This window comes from Otolemur garnettii, unplaced genomic scaffold (assembly GCF_000181295.1).
Source record: "Otolemur garnettii isolate 467f Iridium unplaced genomic scaffold, OtoGar3 scaffold00018, whole genome shotgun sequence".
NCBI lineage: Eukaryota > Metazoa > Chordata > Mammalia > Primates > Galagidae > Otolemur > Otolemur garnettii.
This window is the reverse complement of record NW_003852413.1, coordinates 12578448-12590331: the sequence shown is the minus strand read 5'-3', so window position 1 is coordinate 12590331 and position 11884 is coordinate 12578448. Positions and strand designations below refer to the sequence as shown.

The 11884-nt window shown below is 44.2% G+C and overlaps 2 protein-coding genes across 3 annotated transcripts in view; one reads left to right on the top strand and one right to left on the bottom strand.

Moving 5' to 3' along the window:
• The window catches only part of SLC16A6 (solute carrier family 16 member 6), a 19537-nt gene extending 7869 nt beyond the window's left edge, over positions 1 to 11668 (bottom strand). The window contains 2 exon segments of the mRNA XM_003786180.3: positions 2968 to 3210; positions 11510 to 11668. Of these exon segments, the coding sequence (XP_003786228.2) occupies positions 2968 to 3199 (232 nt within the window). The 5' untranslated portion in view covers positions 3200 to 3210; positions 11510 to 11668.
• Positions 1 to 11884, top strand: part of ARSG (arylsulfatase G) — a 127539-nt gene that overhangs the window by 17640 nt on the left and 98015 nt on the right. The window lies entirely within an intron of this gene.

Sequence of the window (11884 nt, the reverse complement as noted above, 5' to 3'; positions counted from 1 at the left end):
CCTGCCAAACAATAATGACGGCTGCAACCAAAAAATAGCTGGGTGTTGTGGCAGATGCCTATACTCCCAGGTATTTGGGAGGCAGAGGCAGGAGAATCTCTTGAGCCCAGGGGTTGGAGGTTGCTGTGAGCTGTGATGCCCAGCACGCTACCAAGGGTGACAGCTTGAGGGTCTTTTTTTTTTTTTGAGACAGAGTGGGGAAAGAAGTATCCACTGTACTCAATACTAATATGAAACCAACAGGTAGACAGCTGCACATCCACATGAATGATGGAACCCAAATATCATCTAGCAAGGGCGGGGGTGGAGAAGGAAGGGAGAGAAGGGGGAAGAGGGAGGGCAGTTGGGATCTCTCCTACTGTGCCCAACGTGAGGGTGTTCAGCACGCCCCCCGCCCCGGGTGAAGGGCTCGACTACAACTTGAGCTTTACCTTAGAATTGAGAACAATGTAACCTAAAATCTATATCTTCGTATTAATTTGAAATTTAAAAATATTGGTTCTATTGGGAAAAAAAAATGATTCTTCAGGCTCCTTAAAGAGAAAGCCACAATTGCAAAGATATGGAATCAGTCTGAGTGCCCATCAACTGAGGAGTGGTTATAGAAAATACTCTGCGTGTGTGTGTGTGTGTGTGTGCATGCTTGCCCGTGTGTGCATGTGTGTGTATCTATGTAAATGCCACATAGATTACTACTCAGGGATGAGAAAGAATGAAATATAATATAATGTCTTTTGCAGCAACTGGGATAGAACTGGAGGCTTTCTCCTCAGTAAAGTAACTGAGGAACAGAAAAACAAATGCCGCACGCTCTCACTTATAAGGGCGAGCTAAACTGGGGGGACACAAGGACACACACAGTGGTATGATGGACGCAGAAGGCTTGAAAGGGGTGGGAGAGTGAGTGAGGGACAAAAAATTACCTACGGGGTACACTGTACACCATTCAGTGGATGGGCACACCAAAGCCCAAACTTCACCACTATTCAGTATCTATGACAAAAATTGGTTTTCCTATCATTGCTTGAATCTTTTTTTTTTTTTTTGGAGACAGGGTCTCTCTTGCTGTTTGCCCAGGCTGAAAGGCAGTGTTGCATCATAGCTGACTGCAACCTGCAACTCCCAGGCTCCAGCCTGACTCAGCCTCCTGAATAGCTGGGACTACAGGCATGTGCCACCATGTCCAACTTATTTATTTATTTTTGTAGAGCTGGGGTTTTGCTATGTTGCCCAGGCTGGTTTTTAACTTGAGCTCCTAGGCTCAAGTGATCCTCCTGTTTTGGCCTCCTAGGATTATAGGCATGAGCCAGGGTGCCTGGCTGATTTTTTTTTTTTCCCTGTACTCATTGCTTTGAATTATTTTTAAAAAATCTCCATTTGGAATCAGATTCTAGTTAGTTTCTTTATAAGGCTGAAAGTATGGTGAATTCTCAGTTATGAACTCTTAAAGGAGGCCTGCTGTGGGGTCAATAACATTGCAGTCTGTTCAAAGTGTCTGATGAATCATAATTTGCTTAGCTTCTCTAAGCTGTATCCCCTAGGACATATAAATCTGGCAAATTAGTTTCCTAGTTGTATATTACTTAATATTGACTTGAGAATACCAAGAGAAGTTAGACATCGACAGTTGGGTCAAGGAAAGACAACATAATAGATAGAAGGGGCCGAGAGGGATAAAAGGCTTCAATTTTGCTGGTGTTAGTTCATATATATCTATTGTGTTAGCTATTAGAATTCGAACGAATATCGAATATAGCTCATAACAAAGCCACTACCATTTGGAGCCAATATGATGGCTCAAAGTATTAACAACTAGAATAACAGCACTTGGAAGAATTATTTTCTGGTGTAATAGGCTTAAGTAGGAATTTCTTGTTGACTACATTTCTATTTTTGTTTATAAAAGAACTAAAACTTAAGCTTTGGGATTTTCTTTTTATTTAGATTACCAAGTGTAAAATTTTAGTTCTAATTCATTTAAATTATCTAAGAAGGTAAGCATTCTACAATGTAAAAATTAAGTTATCTTAATACTTGAACTGGAACTAGGAGTTATTTCATGAAACTTGATAGTAGGACTAATAAGAGAAATTCCTACTTTACCCAGTGGCTAAAAACACATGGAGCTGCTTCTTTAAAGACATATATGGCTAAAAATGAACTATATTTAAAGAATGGCTTTAACTTCAGTGGTAACTTTGACAGATAAACTCCTGACACCTAGCATTCGTGTTCAAATTAGACCCGTAAGTGACCAAGTAAAAATTAGTATGTTAACAATAATTCTAAAACCTGATTTTCTTTTGTGCCCTTGGATCTGGGAGTATTATGTAATGATGAATCAGTGGTGTCCTTTAAGGAAGCAGGTGTTTGGTATTCACAGTGTCTCCCGAAGATGGTGTTTGTAATTTCATAGTATCTCCTTTTACTCATCCCATTTTTCTTTTTCATGTATCCTCATTTACATGTTTCCAACCTATAATTAGGAGATCAGGTACTGGCATGCCAGTAACTTTTTGAGGTTGCTTCTTTAGACAATGACTATATACTCACAGAATTGGGGTTGACAGCTTTCCTCAAAGTAATACGCACAATCCTGAGAGTGTGCAGATGCCCGATGTCTAATAAACGGGTGGTAAGCTGATAAATTAGCCAGGTGTGGTGGTATGCACCTATAGTCCTGCCTACACGGGAGGCTGAGGGAGGAGGATTGCTTGAGCCTAGGAGTTCGAGGCTGCCGTGAGCTATGATGTTACCACCATACTCCAGCCTGGGTGACAGAGGGAGATCTTGTTTCAAAAAGCAACAACAACAACAAAACAAAATAACAAAGTAAACAGGATAACACAAAGGAATGCATCAGGATCACAGCATTACGTAGCATGGTAGCACAACTACCATTACATAGTTAGGCAGGTGACAAGGGACCCACGGTCATGTCATAGTAAGGCTGAAGGAAGTACTAACCTGTAAATGTCAAGACAAACACACATATCGATATTATCCACGAGATCCTGCTATTGGATTCATCAAAACTGTCCATTAAGTCATTAAAGAAGACACCAAATGACTTGATGATACCGTAGGTAAAGACTTCAATGAAGAAGAAGGAAACCGCTACTGCCCAGCCCCATCCTCCGTCAGGCACTTCAGTGTACACGTTGGCTCTGAAACAAACCCTTGCTTTCTTTTGGGTCATTCTTTTAAAATCTGAAATAAAAATTAAAAAAAAAAATTCAGACCGGCAATAACCCGAGTGTTGCTGGTTGTAATACTCTTTAGCAAACATAACAGATAAGAATTACTTACCTTGTTACTTAGGTTGAATATTTTAATCATGTCCTATTAGTTAGGATAAAGTTTTTGGACCATTTCAAACATATATGTATTTAAAAATCTTTGTATTGTGTATGCGGTCCCCAAAGAACTTGGAAGTAGGACTTTTCTAGGACAGCTAAATGTTCTCAAATAAACATAAGGAACCACAGCAGAATACTTAGAAGCACTTTGGGGGACACAGAATGGCCACCAGACCAAGTATTGACGCTGACCTTGAAGGAGACAAGTTAGGCAAAGAAAGATTGAATTGACCACAAGGAATGCTGATCAAAAATGAAGCCTAGAGGCCAGGTGCGGTGCCTCATGCCTCTGATCCCCATGCTTTGGGAGGCCAAGGTGGGAGGATCACTTGAAGCCAGGAGTTGGGAACAAACCTGGGCAACATAGCAAGACCCATCTCTACAAAAAATTAGCTGCATGTAGTGGCGTGGGTGCCTGAAGTCTGAGCTAATTGGGAGGCTGAGGCAGGAGGATCATTTAAGCCCAGAATTTAGAGGCTGCAATGGGCTATGATCACATGCCACTGCATTTTAAAGCGATCGCATCTCTTTAAAACAAAAAGGAAGGAAGCTTAGAAAAGGGAGGCTGAATAACAAACACTGACAATATGTCCAGCACCTTCCACAGGATCACAGGTAAATTCTTGAGCATTCGAAATACCACGAGCATCTCTGCTTGAAACCACTGGCCATGAAGACTGCACAGCCAGCTCCTCCTGCTCCCCTTTTCTACTCCATAGGCAACGTTCCGATTAGGATTTGGTGTCTAGGTGGATGGACGTACCCACACGGACAGAATGTAACCATAAATAAAAATGGGTGAGCTATGTCTTCTGGAAGTTTGTTTAGCATAAGTTCCTTAGATTTGACTGCCACTTGGTGTATTGGCAGTTGAATTTCTGAGTACACGACAAATAATCTAGAATACAGTGACATCAGTTAACCAAATTACCCCGGCCTCATTGTGTTCTTCCATGTAAACTGCAGCAACCATCAGATCATGGAGACCTGTGTGGTAACACCACTAACAGGAGACTCTGTGTTGAACACGGGAAGGTTGGTTTAACCTAGGCCTTCTGGATTGGGCTCTGGCACATGAAAAGAGTCTTTTTCAAAGCCTCAGCAATTACATATACTTTAAAAAGACAGAGTCTCCATCTGTCACCCTGAGTAGAGTGCCATGGCATCATAACCCATAGCAACCTCAAACTCTTGGGCTTAACGGGTCCTCTTGCCTCAGCCTCCTAAGTAGCTAGAACTACAGGTGCCCGCCACAACACCTGGCTAGCTTTTTTCTGCTTTTAGTCATGAACTCAGGCAATCCACCCAGAGTGTGGTCTCCATATGTAATTGCAGCCAGGTGTGGTGGCTCACACCTGTAATCCCACCATTACATATGCTTTGAAACAGTGATGTGTATTTTTAGCCCAATTAAAAATTAATGATATATAATAATTAGTGAGTCCACAGTATTAGAGCTCTTAATGGCAAGTAACCTCAAGATTAAGAATTCCTGGCTTGGCGCCTATAGCTCAAGTGGCTAGGGCACCAGCCACATACACCAAGGCTGGTGGGTTCAAATCCAGCCTAGACTTGCCAAACAATGACAACTACAATAAAAAAATAGCTGGGCGTTGTGGTAGGAGCCTATAGTCCCAGCTACTTGGGAAGCTGAGGCAAGAGAATCGCTTAAACCCAAGAGTTTGAGGTTGCTGTGAGCTGTGACACTACAGCACTCTACCCAAGGCAACAGCTTGAGGCTCTATCTCCAAAAAAAAAAAAAAAAAGAATTCCTTATATACTACCCAAAGCAATTGACAGATTCAATGCAATCCCTATCAGAATACCAATGACATTCTTCACAGAAATAGGAAAAAAAAAACTCTAAAACTTAAAATAATCCTTCACAAAATGCTGGACGCATCTCACTACCAGACTTCAAAATATACTATTATTCAAAGCTGCAGTAACCAAAATAAGACAATGTTGGCATAAAAACAGACATAAACACCAATGGAACGGAATAGAGAATGCATGAATTAATCTGCGTATCTATAGCCAAGTGATTGTTGACAAAGGCACTGAGAACACTCAGTAGGGAAAGGACAGTCTCTTCAACAAATGGTGCGGTGCCAATGGATATCCACACGCAGAACAGTCAAACTAGACCCCCCACCTCTCACCTACACACACAAAATCAACTCAAAATGCGTCAAAGACCTAAAACAAAACAAAACAAAGAAAAATGTGCAGAAAAAAACATACTGGAGAGGCTTTGTGACATTGGTCTGGGAAAAGATTTTATGAATAAGAGCTCAAAAGCACAGACAAGGGAAGCAAAAATAAACACATGGGAGATTATATCAAACTAAAAAGCTTCTACACAGCCAAGGAACAAAAAGAGTAGAACAACCTACAGAATCAGAGAACACATTTGCAAACAACACATCTGGCAGGGGATTAATACCCAGAATATACCAAGAACTCAACAACGCAACAGCAAAAAACCCAAAAAACCCACCTGATTAAAAAATGAGCAAATGATCTGAACAGACATTGCTCAAAAGAAGACACACGTATGGCCAAGAAGTATGTGAAAAAATGTTCAACATCACCAACGATCAGGGAAATGCAAATCCAAACCACCATGCAGATTCATCTCACCCCACTTAGGGTGGCTATTATCAAAAAGGCAAAAAAAAATAGCACATGTGGGCCCAGATATGGAGGAGAGGGAACTCTGTTGGTGGGGATATAAACTAGTACAGCCACTGTGGAGAACAGTAGGGAGATTTCTCAAAAACTACAAATAAAACTAACATGTGATCAGCCATCCCACCCATTGCCATTTGTCCCAGGGAAAGAAAATCAGCGTGTCAGACAGATTTTGCTCCCATCTTCTATTCCTTATAGCCAAGATAATGGACCCAGCCTAAGTGTCCAACAACAGATGGGAGGGATGATGAAGTGTGGCACAGGGTGGAATACTATGCAGCCATAAAAAGGACGAACCCCGGTCATTCCTGACAACATGGATGGAACTGGGGGACATTATGTTAAGTGAAATAAGCCAGGCACAGAAAATTAAAAACCTCATGTGCTCACTCATACATTGTATGTGGAAACTAAAACAAACTTGATCTCATAGAAGGAAAAATCAGAACAGATGATGATACCAGAGGATGGGAAGGGAAGGATGTGGAGAGATGTACTAAAGGATACAAAAGTAGGGCTAGATAGGAGGAATAAGTTTTAGTGTTCTGTACAGGATGAGGATGACTAGAGTTAATGATACATCATTTCAAATAGCCAAAGGAGAATATTGAACGTTCCCAACATAAAGAAATGATAAATGTTTGTTAGTAATTAGATATGTTAATGACTTTGATCTGATTATGGGACAATATAAGTATGGAAACATTGTTATATACTCCATAAATAGTGTCATTATTACGTGTCAGTGAAAAAGTAGTAAAAAAAAAAAAATTCTGCGCAAGTATCCAGTTGTGCACAGGTGAATTTTTAGGGTGCATGTTTGGCTTAGCCATAAATTGTCATGTTCAAGTTACTAAGGCGAAAGTTTTATTGATAATAGAGGGCAACTTAAAAATCACAAGATCCAACTTTATCCGTCTTACTGGTTTCTCATCTTAAAATTGAATATTCTACATTTACTTTGCTAAATCTTAACAAACAGCCAATCTGACCTAATTGAATATCATGTATCCTATTGATAGCCCCCTTCCCACAGTAGCCTCAGGCTTGGGAAGGCCTCTGTATTTCTATGACTGTCAGGATATTTGGTTGAATGAAATAGGGCATGAGACGCTTTAAGAAGCTTACATTCTCTACAGCAAAATACCTCTGCATTTTGATGTGTGAGATGTGTCATGGCTGAGAGCAAAGGCAAAGGTGGGAGAAAGGGCAGGCAGGTAGCTCCGGAGGCAGGCTGAGCAGCTGCAGTTAGTCTTTGGTGTCCTCCCACATGGAAAGCAACTGATTTGAGATGGGAGCCAGGAGCCCTCCAGCCAATGCAGCCTTCACAACATCCCTCCTCATTAGCCTCCCGGAAGTCACTCTTAGGAAGAGAGGGGCTGGGGCAGGAGTGAAGACACCCCTCCCCTACAAAGTGCCTCTCGATTCTGGCTCTAGAACAGTGCTCCGCCCTGGGTAGGGAGAGCTGGAGGGCAGGAGGGATGGCGATGGTGGCCGAGGCCTTGGCCTTCACCCTTCAAGCCACTAGTTTGAGCTTTTCTTAGTGATGACCACGACTCCTTTACTAGCCTTTTAAATGGCTCCACGTGTCCACTACAATTACTATGTTTGAAATGCTCCATCCTGGTGGCATTTTTCTGTTCAGACTTTTTCAATGGCTTTCCTCCTTTAGAAGGCTAAAATCCACCTATGAGCCTGGCTTTCAGTGTCCTTCATAACCTTGCTTGTTCCCTTGATTCTTCCAGTTCTAAGACTTGAGTCACTTGCCACAGTCAGGTCATAGTGGGTACCTACCAGGCTGTGGTCATGTTACTCCCCCACGCTGGGATGCCGCATCTATAGCTGGAAGCCGGCACAGAATCACTCTAAAGCCTTGTTCCGTCAAATACTTCCTTCTTCATAACATATCCTCAGACCAGCTTACCCTAAGAGCGCTCTTCTTTGTGTGACAGGTATCATTTAATGATGGGGTATCATATACATCCAGACATTTATCTCATTTGCTCGGTTAAATTATAAGCTCACAAAAATTGGGGGCCTACATCTCTTTGCACCACCCCTCCCCCGCCCTTGGCCCTGTACTTTACACATAATTTTTATTTCCCAGCAAAGTACCTGCTAGATGACAGGCCCTCTGCTTTCACTGTAGGGACAGTACCATGGAAAGACAGTGACAGTGTCTGCCTCCAGGGACTCAAATAACTTGTTGATGGTAACAATATGAAAACTTAATACAGGGATGCATCCTATTTAAAACCAGCCACGTCCTTCCAGAGTTCAGCACATTTCTGACAAGCAGTCAGGACCAAGTGGTTACTAAGTGCAGGGTCACACTGGCATGACTGTTCTAACCCAGCAGGGTGTCCATATGGCGGGCTCAGAACCTACCTGAATCAAAACATATTGGAATGGGGTTAGGATGAACCTGTAGCCCCCAGATGGAGTTAGAATTACTGAATGTTAAAGTTGAAAGGGACTTGGAATCTCATTGTGTGCAACAGCTCTGTAAAATCCTACTCATTTTGCAAAATAGGGAATCTGATCCCTGGACAGGTGATGGGAAGGGATGTCGGCTGTGTAGGATCTACCTGGTGATGCGTGATACCTGATTCTATGACTGAGGGCAAATCATTTCTTTTTTCTATTTTCTTTTTTTCCCCGTTGAGACAGAGCCCTCTTTGTTGCCCAGGCTCTAGTGCCATGATGCCAGCCTACCTCACAGAAACTTCAAACTCCTGGGTTCTAGGGACCCTCCTGCCTCACCCTCCCAAGTAGCTGGTTCTATAGGTACCTGTTACAACACACAGCTAATTTTTCTATTTTTAGCAGAAATGGGGTTTCACTCTTATTCAGGCTGGTCTTAAACTCCTGAGCTCAAGCGATCCTTGGGTTCTCAGGGTGCCAGGATTATAGATATGAGTCACTGTGCTGGCCTCTTTTCTCTGTTTTCACCTAAAATGAAAATAACTATAAAAAAGGAGTTCTCAACTAGCCTCTGATGATCTCAGGTCTCTTCCTGTCCTGAGAATCTATAATTCTATGATAGTCTTTGACAGTGACTTGCTGTAAATTATCCCTGGAAGCCCTTTAAAGGCCAGGCCCTGGGTGGGTCTTCTTGCAGCCTGCATTCCCATTAACCTGTTGCACAATGTGGGGAAATGCCTAGATCCCACCATTTTAATCCCTAAATTCCATCATCTGTAAATCGGAGGGTGACAGTTTCTCATACCTGTTCCAACTATAAAATTCTACAATTCTGAATGGGGGTTCCTGGCAGCCATCTCTTCCCTTCTCCCTAATGTTCTGGAGGAAGTATAACAACAAAATCCCTGGCCAGTTTGGAGTACTTCCTAGTAGCATTCGGTTTTCTTAAGCATCCCTTTCAAATAAGTGGATGTTTTCCCAAAGGCTTGGAAATCAGTTTACCCGGGAGGTGCACTAGAAAAGATTTGGTCTGAGAGCATGATAAACGGATTGCAGACCATCAGAATGTTAGTTAGTCCAAGGTCAGTTTAGAGCAAAGTTCAAAATGCTGGCTTTGGATGGAAAGGGGACTGACTGGCTACTGGTGTAGGCAGAGCCTCAGCATATGCCCTGGGAATCTCTATTCTTCTCAAAGGCGTAGCTTGGAGAACAGCTTTGACAAGTCCTTTCTAGGTCCAGTTGTCAAAACCAGTCCGTATTTGAAGTTCACCTAAATTTTCTGTTAAAAAAAAAACAAATCCCTGGCAGGGTGTGGTAGTTCACGTCTGTAATCCTAGCACTCTGGGGACCCTTTGAGCTCTGAAGTTCAAGACCACCCTGAGCAAGAGTGAGACCTCACTTCTACTAAAAATACAAGAAATTAGCAGGGGTTGTGGCCAGTTCAGGGCGCCAGTGGTCCCTGAAGTCTGAAGGAGGAGGATGGATCACTTTGAAACCAGGAGTCTGAGGTTGCGGTGAGCTAAGCTGATACCACTGCACTCTATCTAACCAGGGCAACAAAGTGAGACTGTCTCTAAAAAAAAATAATAATCCCAAACCTAACCTAGACCTCTGCCTCACAGGGTTAAATCACTGGATATAATCAATTCACCCATTTCCCAAGGCCATGATGTTGAAACATGACCCCTTAAATTAAGTGTCCTCCTGAGGAGTTCCACTGAGGAAAAGTCCTTTTTTGGAAACCACAGAAGGGAAACTCAGGATTAGTGGTGCTGATTTAGCTGGAAGGAGCGTTTCCACTTGGCTGCATCGTTTATTTACATACTGTAAGTTTCTATCTTGGACTCTCCTCCCTTAATTATGACAAGAGGTGTTTCTACTGTATCATCCTGGCAGGATGTACTGTTGACCCCAAAAATGCCACGTAATGGTGCTTGGGACACAGGGAGATGCATCAGTTCGAGATTTCAGCATAAGCACGTGGCATTTTCTTCTTTTGCAAACAAGACACCCGTATACTGTGATTTGCAAAAACAATAAGATCACTGAGAAGTCTCATTCCCAGGGTAGAAACCGTCTCCTGCGAGAAGGAGCTGGCATGGAGTGTCTAACTGTGCAAACAGAACTGGCTTCCAGGTTGACAAGTTGCAACTGCGCTTCCCCAGTTGGCACGGGGAGCTTTTCCTAAGGCTGACGTGCCCCACGTTTGGAGCATTTTACATACCACCCAACAAACTTCTATGATCTTTCTGCTGGGGGGGGGGAGGTGATGAAAAGACAACAACAACCCAGAAGGAAATAACCCATTTCCTCTTGCAAACCATTCTCTCTGGCTACAGAACAGGTCGGCTACACCAGCGCTTTGCTGCGGCCGGCAGCCCCGGGAACCGTGGAAGTTGCGCGGGACCAGCCGTCAGCAGCTGACAGTTCTGACCGTCAAGGTGTAGGACCCGCGCTCTGCAGGAAAATCTCTACCTTTCTCGGGGTGGGGGGGGCACACGGCGGCCATCCCGGGGTAGTGGTCGTGTGTTCGGAGGGGGGAGACAGACAGGGAGCCCCACTTTCCCCCGCGCTGCCTCAGTGGCCGTCCTGCGTGCGCGCGCCAGTCTGGGGAAGGAAGGTACCTCTGACATTTCGCTCTAGCGACGCGCAGGCAACTTCATGCGGAAAACCCACTGAGGGGCTTAGCCCCCAGTCCCCGACTCGCTCGACGACCTGGAGCCCCCTAACTCGGGATGGGGGGTACTCAAAGACTAGGCATGCCTTTAGGCATTTCCCGGGATCCAACTGTACCAGGGTCACGGACATGCAACTTTCAGCTGCCCAGACCCGCGAGAGCGCGTCATCCTAGGGGCCTCGAGCATTTCTAACTGTCAAGAGTATTTTTCGGAGCAATCTCTCCAAAATGTTAAGATGTTTAATGGTCTCCTCCGCCTCCCGTCCCCAAAAAAGGCCCCAACACATATTTTTAAAAAACAACCCATACCCCACAATCAAACTTTTAAGCATGTAAAATAATAAAACCAACTCACCAAGTTAGAAGGGAAGAGAATAAACCCCAAAAGGTTCTCAATAAGGCGGAGGCTTGGCCTCCCCCTTCTTATAAGCCGCTCGGTAACATGAGAAAAGGTTTAACCCCTTAAGGGGCGGGCCCGAGTCTGGCCCAAGTTGGCTCGGGCGGGTGCTGCCCGGCCCTCCACCCACTCCTGCGCCTAGGGTACCCGAGCCACACCCTCCCCCCGCCCCCCACCCGGGCTGCCTGAGCTCGGGGCCGTGCGTGCTGCTGCCCGCGCCCCGGCCCCGCGTCGCTGTCTATCTCTTATCCTATACCGGCTGCAGCCGGTCTCCGCCGGCCTCGGGGGCGCGCCGCCGCCGACCATGTGCTGCGAGCGCTGAGCGCCGCCAAG